Below are 22,190 nucleotides of genomic sequence, written 5' to 3' on the forward strand. Positions count from 1 at the left end.
AGAAACACCACAGCAGACAGTGAGACCCCAGGCAGGGAAGTGGAACTGCATGGGTTTTCAAAGTTGGCAGGTGCTAGAATGAACACTAGTATTGTAAAGAAATGCAAAGCATTAAGCCAAGGAGTTAATCAGGGTTGTGTAACGCTGTTGCCTGTTTTCCATATGTAAAATAGTCGCAAGATCAGTATGCTTGTTTGAATGTAGGGTACTTGTGTAGTTTCACGGCGGCAGGAAATCGCATCGCATGTGATCCGATGCAATGGTACTTTTGTAGTTTCAAATGTCCCCTGCCCGTGCATCGGGTCGCACGCAATGTGATTAAGCACATTTAGCACACCCCCACTATCCATGCCTCCCCGAAGCGTGGCGAGCGGACGCGGTACGCATCCTCCCGACTTGTTCATACCCCCGCTATCCACGTCGGCGCAAAGTTGAAAAGCGTGGTGAGCGGACGGGTATAACTTGACGTGTATTCCGCGTCCTCTCGCGGGGCTTGTTGCGCTAACCACGCTTCAGCTCGGTGGCTTGCTGCGCTCGCCACACTTTATAAAGTCCACGCCAACGGGGGATAGTGGGGGTATGAACAAGTCGGGAGGACGTGTACCGCGTCCGCTCGCCATGCTTCAGGGTGTGCTTAATTGCATGGCATCGCGTGCGACCCGATCGCACATGCGATGCGCGGGCAGGGGAAACGTGAAACTACAAAAGTACCATCGCACCATGGATCACATGCAATGCGATTTCCTGCTGCCGTGAAACTACACAAGTACCGAATGTAGTGTTATCTATCATGAACCATGTTATGTTTCCCTTTTTTGTTTGTACATTGCTCTAGGTAAAACCTCTATCAGAAAACACTGTAGAACATTTGAACTTATACAGACTACACCACTGTTTACACAACCATCGGTGGTGTTTATGCGAGTCAGTCTTTGAGAGTTGACAGATGGCTTATCATTAATATAACCAGAGGTACTGTGCAGACAGCTACAAGGTCTTCTTTGTGAAAATGTATGTACATTTCTTTATTTGCAAACTGGCATTTTAGTTTTATTTCTTGTATTGCTATACTCATGCCTGTTTCTAAAGCTGGCCATTCACTTGCGCAGGGGAACTTTGGCAGCTTCCTGGTGCAGTATTTTTTGCATACAATGTATATTAATATATACATTTAAGGGGTTCACCTACAGTGGCTGAGTGTAATTTTTTTGTTTATCTGCATCTTGTTCAGTGTTTGAGTTTATTTTATTGTTATGTCAATACAGTTTTTGTTTGTTTTAATGGTATCCATCTAAGGATATTTTAGCGCTGCCCTATTGTGTTTTCTCTTTGGGTTATGATCATATCTAACTACCCTGTTTGGAGCACCCCTACTGGGCCCTTTTTCAAGGGCCACATTCATATCTCTAATGCAGTAGCAATAAGATCTGGGGTAGCTATTGCATCTGTTAGAGGTTTGTGGTTATGGTGCTCGTCTTTGTGAGATGATGTACAGGAAAGGGTGCCTAGGGATCGTATATGTAAGAACTTTTCATCAATTCGGACAGCAGGGGATTATATTTGCGAAGCATCACTAGATTTTTGGGATTTTTCCACCAAATCTTTTACTTCTGGTGTCTTAGCCAGAAGAGCTTTATGGCTTAGATCTTGGCCAACTGATTCCCATTCTAAACATAGGCATACCATGTTGAATTATGAAGGTTCTTTCTTATTAGGAAGCAAATTCCTTGAACCAGAGAATGTCCAGAGGAAAATCAGTAAGACTGCCTAAAGACAGATATGGTAGGTTTTTGGATGGGCCTTCTAGGACAGGCTAAATCATATAGACCTGGACGTCCATATAAAGAAATATTTCTTTCAAATATGTCAAGGTCCTCCTTTCGTCAGTCCAATAAGAGAGGAGGACAGAGGCAACGACTGTCTGGAGACTCCAGAGTCTTCATGAGTTGTAGGAAGGATTTCCAAATTCGTGGAACTCTTGACATCTCTGTGAGATGCGCAACAACAACAAAAGATTCGGTACTTATGTAGTATCTGGGCGTCCGATTTTTTGATTGTATGCCTTACAATCAGATGCGATGCGATATCGCATCGCATGCGACCATCGGATGCGATGCGATGACCCGATTTTTCCATAGGAATCAATGTTAAAATGGACTGAGTCCATTTTAACATGGAATTCAATGGGAAAAAGGGGTCCTTTTCATATCCCTACTATCCAAGTGGGCATGGAGTTGGATATAAACCTGTGGCGAGCGAAGCGCACCCCGCGAGGGGACGGTATTCTGTGTCCCCTCGCGGGGCTCGCTACGCTCGCCACAGGTTTATATCCAACTCCATGCCCACTTGGATAGTAGGGGTATGAAAAGGACCCCTTTTTCCCATTGAATTCCATGTTAAAATGGACTCAGTCCATTTTAACATTGATTCCTATGGAAAAATCGGGGCATTGCATCGCATCCGATGGTCGCATGCGATGCGATGTGCCCGATCCGACCCGATTTCTAAATCGGATGCCCAGATACTACATAAGTACCAAAGATTCTACTTGTATCCAGAAAGAATGATGTGAAAACCACATTACAAACTACAGTGTGAGTATAAAGTAGTTTGGTTGAATACAAACATACTTAAGGATATAAGGAACTACTTATAAAGAACATTTTCACTTAAGTTATGTAGAAATAAATAATTCTGCATGATTTTTGTATCCCAGCTATTTCAGTCCAAAGTCAAAGACTACAGGGACAGAAGCATTGATAAGTCTATATTGGCCCTCTCCCTGTGTTGGGGAGTTAAAATGGGCATCCAAATAGCACTTTTCAGGTCACGCCCAGCACTTGTCCAGGGTGTACACGCCAACATAGCGACAGAAATAGCAAAAATATCTAATCGCAATTCCCTCACAATCTGATAGACAGGAAGTCACCATTTGAGGTGGTGACAATCCATTTTCTGGGAGTGTCAGATTAAAACGCAGGCATTTAAAGGGAGGGTCTGTGACATTAGGCAGATTGTATACAAATGGTGTAAATTTTTTTCCCCCATATTCTATTATGGGGGAATTTTCAGCAAATCTTCCAAGCCGTCAACCCGATTCTGAGGTTCCTGGTACTGCAAGGGTCATTGATACAACATGAGTGGAACTATAGGCAACGTAAAATACAATGATTACTTGAACCTGTTCTTCCATAATCTTCCTTAATACCTCATATAATGGATATGAGGGAGAATGGAGGGAAGATCAATCCCATCTTCAAACCCCACTTTGGGGATGGGGCATCTATTCTGCAGGGCTCTGCTTTGTTGTACCTGGAAAAGAAAAGTAAAGTTTCAAAACAGTTTAACATAATATAGTACACATGTACACATGTATGACTGTTACAACTCAGAATAACAGAATGCATACAGAACATCTTTCCTCTTCCCCAAAAAAAGAAATAAAATAAAACAGTATATTGACAATAACGCCTATATTAGTAATATTCTTGTTTCCCAAACAGTCTAGTACCAATTGTTGTGCCGCATTTCTTACTAAAAAGTAGGAAACGGTGTCCTCAAGCCACCAGTTGCCCTAGTGAATGGGGGGGGGGGGGGGGGGCTTAAGTGGTGCTCTGCAGTGTGTATAAACCAGGGGTTCCCAATCTTTTTTTTGAATCACGGCACCCTAGAGTATCAAAAAATTTTCACGGCACCCCTAGGTCAAAAAAATAAATAAAGCAGAATAAATATAACATTAGGTAGATGGGTTTATATGCGATTCTTAGGTCAGTAATGTGGTAAAGGGAAGGAAATGCTTCTGTTTGTCCACATTTAATGATTGGCAGCCACCAGCACTGGTTTTGCTCATAAATAACCATAAATAATTTGAATTGGTCCTGGACCACTAACCCGTGGCACACCTGCAAGTGTCCGGAGGCACCCCAGGGAGCCACGGCACACAGTTTGGGAACCACTGGTATAAACTGTGTTCCATACACTTTGATTTCTCCATAATCCAAACCTTTTCAGGGCTTGTTTGCAAAACAGTCATGCCGTGTTCACAATGTGAGTGTGAACACTGGTTTTACCCAGCATTTTATTGCAGGGGGCTGCGGTGCCGGGTGTGGTACAGGGGTCCGACAGTCGGGATCCCGACTGCCCGGACTCAGACAGCATGGTGAGCGCAACTAAGCCCCTTGCTCGCTGCGCTCGCCACCTACTCTATTCTCCCTCTATGGCAATGGCTGTCGGGAACCCGTCTGGTAAATGCCTGTCGGGATCCCGGCTGTTGGGACCCCGTCCGGCGCCCCGTTCTCACTGCTAAGTCATATTCCAGGGTGAAGCCATTCTACCCCTTTTAACACTGTTTTTTTTGCAGTGTGAACAGGTCAACTCGTGTCTGCATACCCGGATCTCAAACACGGGTAAAAAGAAGGGTTTTAACAGTGTATGAGATCCGGGTATGCAGACACGGGTTTACCCGTTCACACTGCAAAAAAAATCTGTGTTAAAAGCCAAACTACCTGGTCGACATGCTAGACCAGGGAATTTTCCTTGCAGTGAGAACAGGGTATAATGCTATTTGAAGATGGTGTTTTAACACTTACCTTTTCTGGAGTAGCACAGTTGGGGTTTTGCGATCAGTGTTCATCCCAGCTTCTTCGCACTGCAAATGTGAAATAGAGTGATTGTGTAAGCTCCTGTGTCCCAGCATCTTATCCCTTATCTATTAACCCAATAAATCATTCCAAAACCAATGCATATGTAGCGATAAGGAATGCTAATTTTGAGGGAATCTGATGACTATACCCTCTAAGTGCCCATTTATTATGGATCGCATATACAATGTGATCTGAGCAGAATTTTATCGCAGGAATGTATCCTCCTGCACATGCATTGACAGGGCTCTGTGCCTGTGTGGTCTGTAGCCCATAATCTACAATGGGCTATTGCCATCTCAGAATGATCTGCTGTGATGACAAGGGTCTCATTGTGATGTTGATAGATCGTGGGGGTGATTTAGCCCCTAATGTTAAATGAATGATGGGCCCCTAAGTGAGTAGTAATTGACTAACTGGGCCTGATCTACCGCATTGGCACTAAATGACTGACCGGGAAAACTCATGGGTTATGGGGCCTACACATAATTTCAGGGCTTTTTCTAAGCAATTTCACTAGATTGCTTAGGAAGTGGCCCTACATCGCTCAGTGTGTAGGGGCCATAGCGATATACTCAAATAACGGCTTGTTTCAGTGGACTTTACACACAGAGGACAAAACTCTTAAGCATGGGCCCCTAACAGGACATTCGAAAAAAGCAAAGTGTGGAGCGCTATAAAGGTTTGGATCAATATGGTAGGGTAAATTCAACAATCTTATTTATTACTAAAAAGTGGAGAATATCCACAGAAACGGGTATATATATCTGTGTACACAATTACAATTCAAACTTTTAAAAGGTTACATACAATAACATTGGAATAATAAGATAGGTATATACTTATAGGCTGGATACTTATTTATTTATTTATTTATTAACAGTTTCTTATATAGCGCATACATATTACGCAGCGCTTTACAGAGAATATTTGAACATTCACATCAGTCCCTGCCCCAGTGGAGCTTACAATCTATATTCCCTACCACATGTACACGCTCACACAGACATTCTAGGGTTAATTTTTTTTTTTGTTGGAAGCCAATTAACCTATCTGTATATTTTTTGGATTGTGGGAGGAAACCGGAGGACCCGGAGGAAACCCACGCAAGCACGGGGAGAATATACAAACTCTGCACAGTTAGAGCCATGGTGGGAATCGAACCCATGACCTCAGCGCTGTGAGGCAGTAATGCTAACCATTACACCATCCGTGCTGCCCATACTTGAGGGAATGTCCTTTTTGGAGGTGGTTGGTATTATTGTGTGGTCTGTGGTTATTTGCAGGTGGGGTCCATATACCTTGCTGGATAAGAGACGCTGGAGGATAGGTATTTGCCCACTGGAATTGTGGGTGTCCTCGACGAGATGCGCCCCTGCAATCCTTAATATGCAGGTGGTGGTGTCCCCAAAGGTGGATGGTACCAGGTGGTATTAGTGTCAAGCAGACAGTTCAGTATTAGTAAACCAGAATTGTACTCCAAGGATCAAGATATCCAAATTTGCCAGTAACGCAAGTAAAATCGGCATGTAAAATCAGCAGGTGCTCCCTGACATGTTTCGCCGTCTGTGACAGCTTTTTCAAAGGTATAGCACTCTCTGTGCAGTCCAGGTATATATATCCACAAACAGGAAGTTTAATCAAGCACATTTGCATAATTGTTTACCGAGTATAGATATATACTTTCCCTGCATTACACCTCTCTTAACTATAAATATTAGAAATATGCTTATAATACTAATGTATGTTTTATATGTTCGGTCTGCTATATGTATGTATGTATGTATGTATGTGTGTATACAGGTTGAGTATCCCGTATCCAAAATGCTTGGGACCAGGAGAATTTTGGATAACGGATTATTCCGTATTTCGGAATATTTTAATATTTCAATGATGTATTTTGAAGTATCTTGCATTTATGCTGTATAAACACATAATATACACACAAATATATTTTATTACCACATAAAATACACACAAATATATTTTAATTGTTCAAAAAACAAGGTTTCAAAATGTGAAACAAAATGTGTGTACTATCTCAGCACTGAATTTGAATGCCAAGCAATCATTGTCTTGCACATATATAGTGCCAGTTACATATCATGTCCCCAGTGATGCTGTTACAAATGTCCCCAGTGAGTTTTTAGCAAAAAAAAAAATTTTTTTCACTTTCTGGAATGTCCGTATTTCGGAATATTTGGATAACGGATATTCGGATACGGGATACTCGACCTGTGTGTGTGTGTGTGTGTATATATATATATATATATATATATATATATATATATATATATATATATATATATATATATATATATATATATATATATATATATATATATATATATATATATATATATATATATATGTATATATGTGTATATATATATATATATGTGTGTATATATATATATATATATATATATATATATATATATGTGTATATGTATGTATGTGTGTGTATATATATATATATATATATATATATATATATATATATATATATATATATATATATATATATATATATATATATATATATATATATATATATATATATATATATATATATACCATCCATATGGATGAACGAATATTATTGGATCAATATGGTAAACAATTATGCAAATGTGCTTGATTGGAAAGACACCATGCAGAAAATGAGTGTGGCCAGCAAGGTCAAGCATGCTCAGTTTTTTTGTTAGGCTCTGGGTGAGGCAAGCACATTGAAAAAAAGCACAATTTACCTAATCTTCCCAATACAAAAAATAAAAATAGTACGCTTTCTAGTTAAAATTGTGCTGCCTGCAGAGTTGTTTTTTTTTTCTCCCTCAGCACTCCTAATAAAAAATTACATCAAAGTGAAAAGGTAATAACGTGTGTATTTTTTTTTTATTTTTTGTATTGGGAAGATTAGGTAAATTGTGCTTTTTTTTTCAATGTGCTTGCCTCACCCAGAGCTTAACAAGAAAACTGAGCATGCTTGACCTTGCTGGCCACACTCATTTTCTGCATGGTGTCTTTCCCTAACATTTTTTTTGGCTCATTGCCTCTGATTGGTTGGCCACTCCTGATCTATAGTATAATCAATATTGGTTGTTCTGGCCTCCAGGCAGTTTAAGGAAAATTGTACAAAGTTTGAGTTTTTCTATGGACGATTTTTACTGTGTATGCACTTTTAGATAAATAAGTAATTGTTCCTTATTTGTAAATTTTAAAACGTGTATTCTACAATAGTCAATATACTGGGTGCACGCTATGCATATGTGTCCCTGCTGAGGTGTGTTGCAATGTAATGATACATGAGTGTCATACACAGTGAATAATGTGTTAAGACATGCATGCAGCTGCATGCCATCATTTGTTACACTTCAGTTAAAAAATGTCCCACCATGGCACATCCACACTATAAATTATTCAATATGTTTAAAATCTTACTCTTAATGCCAAAATTGACGGTGGACTTAATTTTCCTCTTCCACTTTTCTAGTGGTAGAATGCAATCCTATTTATAAGGCAAGATGATTTTAATGCATACAACATAAGTTTTTCTCTTAGAAGCAAATCTTAATTTTACAAATAAAGGTCAAAATGTATCCATCATACTCATTTAATATATTAAAATGTATATCACCCCCGACAGTTAGCTTGTGTAAGTGCCAAGTACATATTATGCCTCACAGTACCTCCTAATTCATATTATGCCATAGGACGGTATCGGATTTTTTCCTTTTTTTTTTTAATTTATATTTAGGTTGGGCTATTGTATTGCCTTGTTTGCAGCAAAAAACACAGGTTCAATAAAACCTGTGTGTTTTTTTTTTTTTTTTTTTTTTCCCAAGCAATTCAGTCCCATTTTCACTGAAACGGGGGCTGCTTAGAGGAATTTTGCCTGAAGCACAGTATTCCCTCTAAGCTGCGCGCGCACACAACTCGCTGAGCATGCGCACAGACATTACAACAGCGTGCACAGTTATTTTAGTTTAGTAATTATTATTATTTTATTTGTTACTATTTTTTGCGTTTTCGGCTGCCCCAGACACTCTGTATAACAATGCAGTGCAGAGGATCCAATACGCAGGTGTCACCTTCCCACTTTCCTGACTTCCCGCTTTACCGCCTTTGCCCATCCCTTGATTGCGCTGGCACTGCTGCTGCCTGGCGAAAAACAGCCTGGGAGACGGGAGTGCTAGCGGGACACAAGCACGACAGCCTGCCTGGCCATTACATCAGCCTCTGAGGCGGCAGCTGTGGCACTGGCACGACAGCGCCATCGGTCAGGAAGACTAGAGAAGCCTGTAGATGCCGTCCTGCACTGGGTCTGGTGAGTAGCTGAGCAGCTGCACAGTGCTTGTCTGCTCTGTGGGGAGAGGAGCAGGAGCTGCAGGCTGTTTGGTTGGCTAGTGACTGCAGTGCTTAATGTGGTGGGGGGGCATCAAAATGGCACTATTTTCTCCTCCCTGCACCTCTGAACATTGCCTGCTTGAAAGAGGCCTTGTCCTGAGGTGCAGTAAAGAGATGGGAGTGGTGCCAGACTCATAGGCAGTATTATGTAATGGGCATTACAAGGTAAATTTTTGTTGTCCCTGTTTATGGAGCGTTATGTGAATTTTGCCTCCAATCCTTGTGGCATTATGTGAATTTTGCCTCAATCCATGTGGCAATATACAGTGTTGGTTAATTATTGTAATTAAAAAAAATAGCCATTTCGTTTACTAGGCTTTTATACCGTTATGTGGCTTGCAAAAATTTTAATTTACTCTGCCTCCCCATGGCAGCCAACATATGGGTTTTCTCCCTATAGGTACATATCTGGAAAGGAAAGAAAATACACCTCCCCTATATAAGAACCACCCCCTCTAGGCACAATGTCTTTTTTTTTTCCTTTCCAGGTAGACTATAGGCTTACCCTGTAGCGCTGCTGCCTTCCCCACTGCCAAGTGCAGCAGGGCTGTTAAGCTTATATTATATTTGCTATGTGGGTCCCACCGCCGAGTGTGGTAGGGAACCGGGTCAAGGAACTCGCCGCTGTTCTAGAGCAGTTAGGGGACGAATGTAAGAACCCCCGGGCAGAGTACCTGGTGTCCGGGCTAGCCGCCAGACGGCTTCATCCTCTGGACGTGGAAGCCTGGCTGGCAGCGGTCTGGGCGTGTTCCAGACGCCGGCGTCTGACATCAGCTGGCGTGGGAGATCGTTGTCATCGCCATCACTGGGAAGCGCCGACTGGACGCTGGCAGAGGTAATGGTGCCGGGCATTACTGAGGCACGGGACAAGACACAGATGACTGAGAGCGCTGTCGGAGGAGCCCAGGGGGAGATTTAAGAGCCCTGCTTCCCCAAGAGGTTGTTGCAGAGGACTCCTATGCCGACTACAGACCATGAAAGGCCCTGTGAACAGCGGCTCTGTGGGGGCACTGGTATTCTTTGATATGATCCTTATCAGTGTATCGTATTTCTTTGCTAGAAGTGTCAGTAGTGTGTGTGACCATGGAGGAAGGGGAAACGGTCATCTGTCAGACCAGACTTAGGTCGACAGTCATTAGGTCGACTGTCCCCAAGGTCGACATGACTTAAGGTCGACATGAGTTTTTCACTGTTTTTTGAGCCGACCTGTGCCGTCAGGCGGTATTTCATGCCCTACCATCCACTAGGGCGTGGTGGGAGAATAAAATAGTGTGCCGAGCGCAGCGAGGCACTGTGCCCAAAGCATTGCGAGCGGCTGCGGTTTGACTCCAACTGTGTCGACATTCGGGTAAAAAAAACAGTGAAAAACTCATGTCGACCCAATGACTGTCGACCTAAAACCATGTCGACATTGGCCCATGTCGACCTTAAGTCATGTCGACCTTGAGCCATGTCAACCTTTAACCCTGTCGACCTTGGGGACAGTCGACCTTCCGGGGTCGACCTAATGAATGTAGAACGAAGTCTGTTCTGACAGATGTACCGCTTCCGGAGGAAGAGAGGAAAGCAGCCAGCTAAATCGGGGTAAGCCGGAAAGGGGATATAAGGTGTATAATATGGAATGTTACTTATATTTATTGTGTGTCTATATATATATATATATATATTCTCTGAAACAAGCAAGGAGAAGGCCGATACAAAGGCTTAATATAAGAAATTGCATTCAGCCAAATGCACATTATGTGATAAGATTTTACCTGACAGATGTTCAGGATCAATCTGTGATGAATGCAAAGGATCTCAGCAAATTGGAATGTCTCAAATGTCAGAGATGGTGGCCATGATAAAAACTGCCATAGCCGATACCTTCGTAACGAATGAAGACCTAGCTAAAATTTCATTAAAAAGGCCTAGAGAGCTAGCGTCAGAGGAATCGGACGATTCAGCTGAGGGACAGGCATTGATAACGGAAGGCGAAGTTATGCAAGAAAGAGCTGAGCTGGATTTTAATCCAGATTTGCTTGATAACTTGTTAACTTTGATTAACAAATCATTAAATAATACTGAAGAAGAAGGCAAATTGCAGGACCTGTTATTTAAAGCTAAAAGAAAGAAGTCTTAAACTTTTCCTCTATCTAAAATTCTGAAAGAGATGGTGGACGATGAGTGGGCTCATCCGGTTTAAAAAAGGGATTGGTACAGGGGTCCGACAATCGGGATCCCGACTGGCCGGACCCAGACAGCATGGCGAGTGCAACTACGCCCCTTGCGGGCACGGTGACTCGCTATGCGAGCCACCTATTCTATTCTCCCTCTATGGGGGTCATGGGATAAGGGAAAAATAGCCAGTGGCCGTCGGGAACCCGGCTGTCAGTGTTTCCACAGTCAGGATCTCGTACGGCACCCATAAAAAAAAGTAGGGTTGCGAAGATGTATCCGTTTGAGGCGCAACAAGTAAAATCTTGGAAGGAGGCTCCTTATGTGGATGCTGCATTAGCTAGATATAGAATATCTAGAAAAACTACACTCCCGTTGGACTCTAATGTGTTTAAAGACTCCATGGAGAGTAAAATGGAGAAGAACCTGCGTAAACAGCATGTAATGTCAGAGGCCGCAATTAAGGTGTCATCTGCTATTGCAGTGACATCAAGAGTGTTGAGGTCCTGGTGTCAAGATCTTGAGCCTGACTTACTTGATCGCATAAAAAGGTCTGAACTATTGAAAGTGCAGAACATACAAGTGGCCATAGAATTTATTTGTGATTCATCCTTTGATACAGTTCGCTTAGCAGCAAGAACCAAAACCAATGCAGCAGTTATTCGCAGGGCATTATGGTTTAAACCATGGACAGCGGATGCCCAGTCAAAAAACAAACTAGTGTCCCTTCGATTCCAAGGGGAATACCTGATTGGGCCAAAATTGGATGATGTTTTTAGTAAAATTTCTGGCGGAAAGTCTGTGTGGTTGCCACAGGACAGAGGAGCAACTCTCGGAGTTTAGGGATGCTAGGGCATACAGGCCAGGTAGAAGCTACAGAAGGCCTTGGTTTGGAAATGGGAATTCCTTTCGAGGGCAGAGAGGTAAAGAAGGAAGATTTTCCTTCAGACAAACATTACAATGACGCCAGGGAACAGGTCAGAGGCAGGCTGTTGAGATTCAAACAGGCCTGGCTGTGATCCACGGAAGACAAAGAAAATAAAGCATTAATAAGCATCTTTCAAACCATGATGGTCCAGGGTGTAGTGAAAGTGGTGCCAAAGGAGGAAGTAGGCCAGGAATGGCATTCCAGATTGTTTGTTGTCAAGAAAGCAATGGCGGGGTTCAGAACCATATTGGACCTCAGGAGATTGAACTCTTACGTGCATGTGCAAAAGTTCAAGATGGAATCAATAAGAACCACCCTACCAGTCAAACATAATTCCTTTCTCACAACGATCGACCTGAAAGACGCACACTTGCACATCCCAATATTTCAGGAGCACCAGAAATACCTAAGACTCAGAATAAAAGGCCACACCTACCAATTCACGGCACTGCCGTTCGGCCTTTCCACATCCCGAGGAATTTTACAAAGGTTCTTGTCGCATTAATAGCCAACCTCAGGCAGGAGTGGGTTGCAATATGGCCGTACTTGGATGACTTGCTTACCATGGCAAAATCAGCAAGACTTCATACAAAAGGGTCATGGACTATTTAGGAGAACACGGGTGGCTTCTAAACATGAGTAAAAGTAATCTAGAACCAGCAACGGTGGTACAGTATCTGGGCATGATGGTGGATACAAGATCCATGACCGTAAGATTAACGCAAGAAATACGGACCAAATTAAGACAGGAGGAGGAGGCATCTTATCAAAAAGGGCGGTGTGTTCCGGAAATTGCCTAAAAATTCTAGATCTTATGGCAGCAGCGTTAGATACGATCAAGTGTGCAAGATTTTCATACAAGAAACCTGCAGAGCTGCTTTCTGTCTCAGTGGAATGGAACAGGGATGGAAAGAATCTCAGAGGATATCTCTTTCAAGAAAAGCAAGGTCGAACTTAAGATGGTGGTTGGATGTGAAAAGACTGCGAGAAGGTAAGTCCTTCGCAGTAAGAACAACTGGTAGTCGCAACCGATGCCAGCCAGACCGGTTGGGGCGCAGTCTGCAGAAGTATGACAGCTCAAGGCGAATGGGACATGAACTGGTACCAGGCGCACTCAAATCTAATAGAAATTAGGGCGGTATTAATGGCGTGCCAATACTTTCAAGATCAGCTGTAGCACAAACCAGGCTGTAGTCGCATATATAAATCGACAAGGTGGCACAAGAAGTGCAAGACTTATGAAGGAAGCAACAAGGATACTAACATGGGCAGAAAAGCATGTACTACACTTATCAGCAGTATTCATTGCGGGGAAAAGAAACCAGTTGGCAGATGCTCTGAGCAGAAATACAATAAGACCAGGAGAATGGGAACGGTCACAGAATATATTCCGGGTATTAGTGGAGCAGTGGGGATTGCCAAGAATAGACTTAATGGCAACCAAAGTCAACGCCAAAGTACCAATATCAAGGCATTGGGAACAGGAGGCTTGGCATACAGATGCTCTGACGTCCAAATGGGGGACAGGGCTGATGTATGTGTTCCCTCCTTTTTTGGTCATTTTAAGATTGCTGAACAAAATACAGAGAGAAAATGCTACAGTCATAGCAATTCTACCATATTTGCCGAGACTAGCCTGGTTCCACAAATTGACAGGGATGTCGATAGACAAGCCATGGAAGTTACCAGAGCAAGAGGATCTCATCCGACAGGGGAGGTACTTTTAAAAAAAACAACCAAGAAATTGGAACTTGATGGCATGGTTTTTGAAACCAGAAATCTGGTAGAAAGAGGGTTCTCAAAACACGTGGTAGATACGCTATACATACTATAGGATCTGGAGAGCGTATGCGGGGTTCTGCAAAGAAGGCAGCAAAGAACCCAAGTCAATACCTTCAGTCCTTGAATTCCTGCAAGCCGGGTTAGAGAAAAAGTTATCGGTAAGTTCTTTAAAAGTCAAAGTGTCAGCATTAGAGGCCATGTTGGATACAAAAATAGCCGATGACAAATATGTACACAGATTCATTCAAGCAATAAAAAAGATAAGACAAAAATATGTGTCGATGGCACCATGGGATTTAAATATTGTACTCAATGTACTAAATTGTACATGTACTTTGAATATTTACAGGACATTTCTATAAAGCTCCTTACTATTAATGTGGCTTTGCTAGTGGCTACAATGCCAGCCAGACATGTATCGGAACTGCAAGCCCTGTGGGCAGAAGAACCATTCCTTAATTTCTTTGAAGAGAAAGTTGTATTAAGAACAAACCCACATTTTCTGCCTAAGGTAGTGTCTCAGTTCCATATGAACCAAGAGATAGTGCTGCCATCCTTTTGTGCTAAACCCACGAATGACAAAGAAGCCAGATTACATAACCTGGATGTCAGAAGAGCCTTAAAAATACAGTATATCTTCAAAGGGTGGAGCCTTTTGAGGAAGACTAAAAGGCTTTTCTTAGTAACAGAAGGCAGAAATGGGGGCTACAAAAACAACGATTTTGGTGGATTCAAAATTGCATAGCAGAGCCATATAAAATTAAAAACCTAGATCCACCTAAAGGAATCAAAGCACACTCGACCAGGGCAGTAGCAGCATCGTTGGTCAAAAAAAGGAGAAGCTACGCTGGATGAGTTGTGCAAAGCGGCGTGTTGGGCCTCAGCTCATACATTTACGAGACACTACAGAGTGGATGTGGGCTCATCAAGTGACGCTAAGTTTGGAAGAAACATAATGAGTGCGGTGATAAAAAAAAAAAAGTACACAGATGAATAAAAGCCAAACTATCTGGCAGAATAGAAGAAAGGTGAGACTTGAACCTGGTATCCTTTTTGTTATAATTCCTTTTAATATATATGATCTAAATCGCCCAGTGAAGTAACTGCTAGGGTATTACCCATATGTTGGCTACCATTAGGAGGTAGAGGAAAGTACGGATTCTTACCGTTAATACACTTTCCTCTACTCCACCATGGCAGCGTTATTCCCGCCCATATAATTTTGAGTTATGTATTATTGTTATATGGTTATGTTGAAGCTTTAAAATCAAGACACTGAGCCTAGAGGGGGGCGGTCCTTTTTATAGGGAAGGTGTCTTTTCTTTCCTTTCCAGATAAAAAACCCATATGTTGGCTGCTATGGTGGAGTAGAGGAAAGCATATTAACTGTAAGAATCCGTACTTTCCTTTCAAAGTTGCACAGCCAATATCTTTTGCCGCACACAGCCTTTGTAAAATTAGAGGGAACATTGCTGAGGAAGGAAAATAAAATCCCTGATAAACCTTGGCTTGTGCCAGTTTCTTGGGGCTATTAGCCCCTGTCGAGCCTATTAACCGGGATAAGCATTTGTAGCTAATGAAATATCCCCCATAGTGTTTTTGTTACATATTTTGTCATGTTGTTGTGTCCTCAGTTAATTTATACCACTTTGTAACTGCCTCAGTTCAAATTGCGCGACCTCTCAATGCCCCTAATTATATTATGGGATAAGTGAGTAGGTGCAAAATATGTATATTTTTCATTAGTTCAAGTTTGCTGAGGCCACTTCTGCATGAGGTAATGTTTTTCTAAATATCCCTCTAATCCAGGGCATATATAATTTAGTATTCCCTCTAGGATTTTGTGCGGACAGGGCGCCGGGGGGCGGACTGGGCCCGCCGACGTCACAAAAGGGGCATGCCTGGGCCGCAATGTCATCAAAGGGGGCGGGCCTGGCCACCGCTGTCATCAAAGGGGGGGCGACTCCTCCCCGCCCCGCTGGAGTCGTTGTGCTGCCGGAGAAGCGCCAGGCATCGCTGTCTACGGCGGCGCTGGGCTTCCCCGTGCGGTGTCGGGCACACACCAGGCTGTTTTAGCGGGGCGCTGCTAGAGGTACAGGGTGCATTTTGTCCTTTAAAAATCGGGCAGGGCGCAGCACCCCGCTAAAACAGCCTAGCGGGAACACTATAATTTACAGATTATGTAGCTGGCTAAATTCAAGCCAGCATTTTACCTGGTTTTAATCAACCACAGAACCTATGCAAATCCATAGATGTACCATATTAAAGGGTATTGCCTACCTATGTGGTAATTTTCCTTTATTCCACAATTCTAGATGGGATAAAAATACATTTGACGCATTTTCCATATGTACTGTCAATTTTTGTAGCACACAGTGCAATTTGATGCAGGTTACACTTTGCAAGCAGGCTTTCAGTTGGAGCCCCTGTCAACTTTGTTCCTAGGGCGTGGCTCACCATGGCTATCATATTGTTCTCAGCAGCAATACAATACATAGAACAATACTGTAGGGCAGTGGTTCCCAACCTTTTTTTTTCTCCCGTACCCCTTGATTAGGCTTTTCATTTATGAGTACCCCCTCGTGAAAATTTTTAGGGGGCGTGGCCTAAAGGGGTGTGTTCTCATTTGAAGGGTGTGGCTTAGCAGGGGCAAGTCACTCCCCCATTTTCACTGTGGTGATTCTAGTGCCCAGTTTATACTACAAAAATCATTCTGGTACCAAATATAAAACATAGCGTTCATACTGGCAATGACGAGAAAAAAAAAAAGTGCAACCACTTGACCACAATATAAGCTCAGCCCATTCTGCGGACAGCATATAAAATAACAGAACACTGTCAAATCTCTATTACTGAAGCAACAGACATTTCAAGGGATCACGTTAGCCTTCCAATAGTGCCAGATACACACATGCCCCCAAAAGTGCCAGATACACATATGCTCCAATGGTGCCACGTATGGCCCCCACAGTGCCAGAAACAGGAATGCCACCACGGTGCCAGGTATGACCCCATGGTACTGGGTATGTGCCCAGTGCCAACAATGCCCCTACAATGCCAGCAACAAGTATGCCCCACAGTGCCAGCAATGCCCCACAGTGGCAGCAACAAGTATGCCCCCACAGTGCCAGCAATGCCCCCCACAGTGTCAGCAATATGGTATGCCCCCACAGTGCCAGCAATATGGTATGCCCCAAAGTGCCAGCAATAAATATGCCCCCACAGTGCCAATGCCCCCCACAGTGTTTCCCAGCAGCAGCACACTCACCATTGATGCTGCTGCTGGGGAGAGGACAGTCCAGTGTCCCCCTGCAGTCACTGTAGCTGCCGCCTTCTCTCAGGGAAGGAGAGTACAGCACACTGCGCATCTCTCACTGTGACTGGGCTGCCCGCCAATCAAAGTTCGCGGGCCGGCTCCTGATTGGCTGCCAGCCTGCAAGCTCTGATTGGCTGACGGGCGGCCCAGTCACAGGGAAGCACTCTCCTCCCCTCAGGCTCAGAAGCCGGCGCCGCATACCCCCAGCAACCCGTCTTACTGCCTTCCAGCCGCGGCGGCGTGACCTGGTGTCCTGTGCATGTGCCGGGTCACGCAGCCGCCATTAGCGGCGACTGGTTTGCGTACCCCCTGAAAGACCAGCACGTACCACGGGTTGGGAACCGCTGCTGTAGGGGATCAGATTATGTTTAACTATGTAGGTAACATTCTGAATTCTTGCTATTTATCTTTGTCTGGTCACCAAGCTACTGCATGTTATGTGCAGTTTATTCTTAGCTTTCTGTTTGAACTTGGTTACTGGCAAAGAGCCCAGTCGTTTTCCTGACCACTGAATGATGTGTCCTGATGTGCTCTGCATAGAGCAGTGTGCTAAGAAACGCACTGCCCACTAAAATTTCACAGTGAAATTTATTTTTTAATATCTGTACCAAGTTTGGTGTAACGCTCCAGGCATTCCAGAGGTCTGCTGGAACCCCCGCTCATGCGCGCACACACACGGCGGTATTCAATGCCACCAGCTAGGGTGGCTTGTTTTCAGTGAGGATCCCTGAAAACAAGCCATCCTTGCAGTGGCGTAACAATACCACTGCAGCCCTCGCGGTAAGTACGGGGGCTGTGGGGCTTTTGTAATCCCACCACCCCCATCCCTGGCAGCTTTACCTGTATTCGCTGCGGTGGTCCTGGCTCTCCTCCTGGCTTCATTCTGATGCTATGGTGACGGACCTTCATAAAATGTCCGCCCCCATATAGCAGACAGTTCTCTGAAACTGTCTGCTGTATGGGGGCGGACATTTTGTGATGGTCCATTTTTCATAGCATCAGAAGGAAGCCAGGAGTTGAGCCGGGACCACCGCAGCAAATACAGGTAAATCTGAGGGGTATGGGGGGGCAGTGGCGGCTGATTTATGATTGGCGGGGGGGGGGCGCTTAAATTTTAGTTATGCCACTGCATTCTCACCATCTTAACATTCTCTCTCCTGCCGCTCACTCTATTCTATGTTCCGAAGGGCGAGGTTCGCCGCATAAAGTGGCGGCCCTCGCCATTTTCATGGCTGCACTCACCGTTTCCACCTCCCTGGAAAACCCCAGCAAGGTGGAAACGGAGAGTAAAGGGGGGGTCAGTTGAATACTGATCCACGAGCTGTGACGTCGAGCTATCGGCACTGCTCGCCGTCACAGGGCTTTGAATATACCGTGTGTGTGTGTGTGTGTGAGGGGGAGGGGGGGATGGAGATGTACTCTGGTGTTTGTATGCCTCACTACATTGGCAGCTTTATACTTTTGATTTGCTAAAAGTCTTCATCACCAGTGTGGATCTATATCTGCCCTATAATGTGAGCCTGCATAGCCGTGTGTGTGTGTTCCTCTCTGAGAATATGCGGAACGAATTTAAACTTGAAATGCTATGGAAAAATTTGGTAGTTGAATGCACATAAAGGCCCTTAGCAATAAATAAGATACTTGTCACAATGTTCTCTGAACCACCATTAAATTCCTTTGTCCCCAGGATTTGGTGTTTATCATGCCATTTTTTATGAGGGTGGTTTAAAAAAAAAAAAAAAAATCTAGAAAAATATATCTATTATATTCTAATCAGTGATGTCTGGCATGGCCTCCTGATACAGCAGCTGCAGGGTGCCTTCACAAAACCATTTGTAAATCCACCAGGCTGAGTGGCACTCCTCCATCAATGAGAAAAACTATTTAATAGCCGCCCTAGGAGCAATGTATCAATGTCACTCAGGACATTTTCATCAGGCTACTGACATTGAAATGTTGGTCTTAAGCTATTAAAATGTTTTTATTGATGGAGTGCTGCTCTGCTTGGTTGGAATATATAATATATTATATTGTTTAAATACTTTAACAATTATTTATAGAACATGTGGTGTTCTTGACCACAGTAGGCTGTGATATCCGTGTAGGCAAAGTGCTACAACCAATGGTTTGTTTTTCATTTAGTGGTGGTTAAACAATAGTAAACATATGTGACCAAAAATAATGGTCTCCCGAGTTTTGCGCCGTTTGGGATGCCAGCCAAACTCAGAGGTTTTAAAAAGAGCAATAGTTTACACAAGGCATCGGTTTTGCCTTGTAAATGATTGGCCCTTTAAAAAAAATCTCACTTTTTCTAAGCAGGGTACAATTCTGAAATAAATTAATTTGTAGTAGAATATTATCTGAAATTTTTGGCCACAAAAAAGTTCATTTACTGACGGGAAAGCTCTCTGCTGTAAAAAATTATATGCAGTCATTTATCCAGTTATTGAGTAATGTTATGTAAGAAAATTAGTAGTTTTACATTAGAAATTGTAATTGATTGCAATAAGTCTCCCAAATAAGTTGAGCTAAGGTAATGAAGATGTCAGGCTTTTCCCGCTGTTGACTGCTGCTCATGTTGTCTGTTGATGCCTTGCCTTGTGTTGTGTATGTCTGACTCATTGCTGGTAATTGTGGTAACAGGCACTAAGAAGAAAGTTTGCTGGTTTCCAGTTAGGCGACTCTTCACTCACTCCTGTCCCAGCATCAGGATCCCTAGCAGGTTTTTAAGAGAAGGTGGGTGATGATTACCAGCCTTGCATAGTTCTTTGTTTGTCTGGTGTGTTTGCCATTCTGTCCTTTTTTTTTTTCTTTTTTCTTGTTTTCCCTAAGCAATTTTTTTTCCCTTTTTCTGTTTGTTTTCCCAATTTTTATAAGTGCTATTTTTGGATGCTCTAAACCCCTACAGAATTAGTGTCTGTGTGGGGGGAGGATTGCACCAGCTGTCGGTAAAGACAAGACTTTAAATTGTTCTTTTTCTCTAAAAGAAATGGGCCTGTAAACCTGATATATACGTATACCTCTGCATGCATATATTTATACATGTAGTGGCTTGATTACTAAATCGCATGATTTGGGAACATTTGTTAAATAATTTTAATAGTTTAACTATTATCTGCTTTTCTGGGTACTGTCTTACCAATAGGATGTTTTCTTCTGTCAAGCATAGAACAGTGTTTTTCTCTTGTCTTTCACGAATTGTTATCCTTTCGCAATTTGGTTCTTGTCTTGCACAAAACTCTACCCCTCCCCTCCTGTTTTTGTGATTTACAGATCTAGATTACAGAACCTGAGATTAACAATTTTTGAGAACTAGTATATTGGACCCACAGTGCTGCAGATGCTCATGATAATCCCCGTTTCAGTCACCCATTCCTCTGTCCCCTGCGCCCTGGCTTCCAGAGTGTGTGCACTGAGTCTTCAAAACAGACAATATGAAATTATGTAGATTAGGTATTGTATAAGGAGTTTTTCCAAAATTTAAAGCACTGTGCCTGAAGTGTACCAACTATACTTGCGCTAAGACGGCAGCATAGCCAACTGACAGGTCTTAAGCTGGGGGGCACAGCACTAAAAAACTCTGATCATGTGCGGAATCTTGGTGTTGTCCTGGATAATGGCCTGACACTTAAACATCAGGTGTCAGCCACAATCAAATCCTCATTCTTTCATCTGAGAAACATAGCCAGAATCAAGCATTTAATTCCCTCAGAAGACCTTCCTAAAGTCATACATGCATTTATATCATCACGACTAGACTACTGCAATGCTCTCTACCTGGGTCTTCCAGCAAAAGAATTGCACCGCTTGCAGCTGGTACAAAATGCAGCCGCCAGACTATTAACTAACCAGCCCCGCTCCTGCCACATAACTCCCATTCTCTACGCCCTTCACTGGCTACCTGTAAAATGGCGAATCGTTTTCAAGATTGGCTTACTCACTTTCAAGGCCCTACATGACCAGGGCCCAAGGTACCTGCAACAGCTGCTGATCCCTTACTGTCCTACTCGATTACTACGATCCACTGAAGGACTACTAACAGTACCCAGAATCTCCCTGAATTCATCTGGGGGTCGAGCTTTCAATTTGCTGCTCCAACTCTGTGGAACTCTCTTCCTCGCACAGTGCGAGAAGCGCCCACTATAGAATCCTTTAAAAATAGACTAAAGACATACTTATTTACTCAAGCATTTCACTGACATCTACTGTTAAGCTTGTTTTGTATTTCGAGCTGTAAAGACAATGTGTGAAGCACTTTTAATCCTATTGGGAGAAAAGTGCTATATAAATATTATTATTATTATTATTATACTAAAATATGTATACATTTCTTAAATTTCTGTTTATAATCATAGCCTTTCCCTCCAATCTGCCTACTGAGCAACATCTGTGTGTGATACGTTCACAGAGAAGCACTGGTTAACTTTCATAGAGCGAGGTATAGGGCATTTGTATAAATGTGGAACTACTGCGATTTTTTTTTTTTGCATTTCGTATCGCAGTTGGAGGTTTTTAGTAAAAAATTAAACTATCCATCACCTATGTAAGGAAACCTGGAGGAACAGCAGTAGCAGTAACCGATGTCCCTGGGGTTATTTGGATGCTGCCCATGTGCACAGTGGCCCTTATTCTAGTACACTCGCAGAGGCAAATTCCTTCTCAAATGGGCAGAACCATGTGCATTGCAGGTGGGGCAGATGTAATTTGTGCAGATAGAGTTATATTTGGGTGAATTATTTTGTTTCTGTGCAGGGTACCGTATATACTCGAGTATAAGTCGACCCGAATATAAGCCGAGGCACCTAATTTTACAACAAAAAACTAGGAAAACTTATTGACTCAAGTGGGACCCTCACTCGAGTATAAGCTGAGGGGGCTTTTTCAGCATTAAAACTTTTCTGAAAAAGTAGGCTTATACTCGAGTATATATGGTAAATACTGGCTGCATTATTTTTACATT

The 22,190-nt window shown here is 42.9% G+C and overlaps 1 protein-coding gene across 4 annotated transcripts in view; it reads left to right on the forward strand.

Annotated features, from left to right (window-relative positions):
- KLHDC10 (kelch domain containing 10) overlaps window positions 1–22,190 on the forward strand; it is a 72,887-nt gene that overhangs the window by 3,969 nt on the left and 46,728 nt on the right. For 2 of the 4 annotated variants that reach the window (XM_083183312.1, XM_083183313.1), the window contains exon 2: window positions 19,874–19,966. The exons of the other annotated variants lie outside the window; for them this stretch is intronic. In XM_083183312.1, coding sequence (XP_083039438.1) covers window positions 19,874–19,966 — 93 coding nt within the window. The remainder of the gene's footprint in view (window positions 1–19,873; window positions 19,967–22,190) is intronic. 4 annotated transcript variants of the gene reach the window in all.

This window comes from Crinia signifera, chromosome 4 (assembly GCF_055691185.1).
Source record: "Crinia signifera chromosome 4, ASM5569118v1, whole genome shotgun sequence".
Lineage (NCBI taxonomy): Eukaryota > Metazoa > Chordata > Amphibia > Anura > Myobatrachidae > Crinia > Crinia signifera.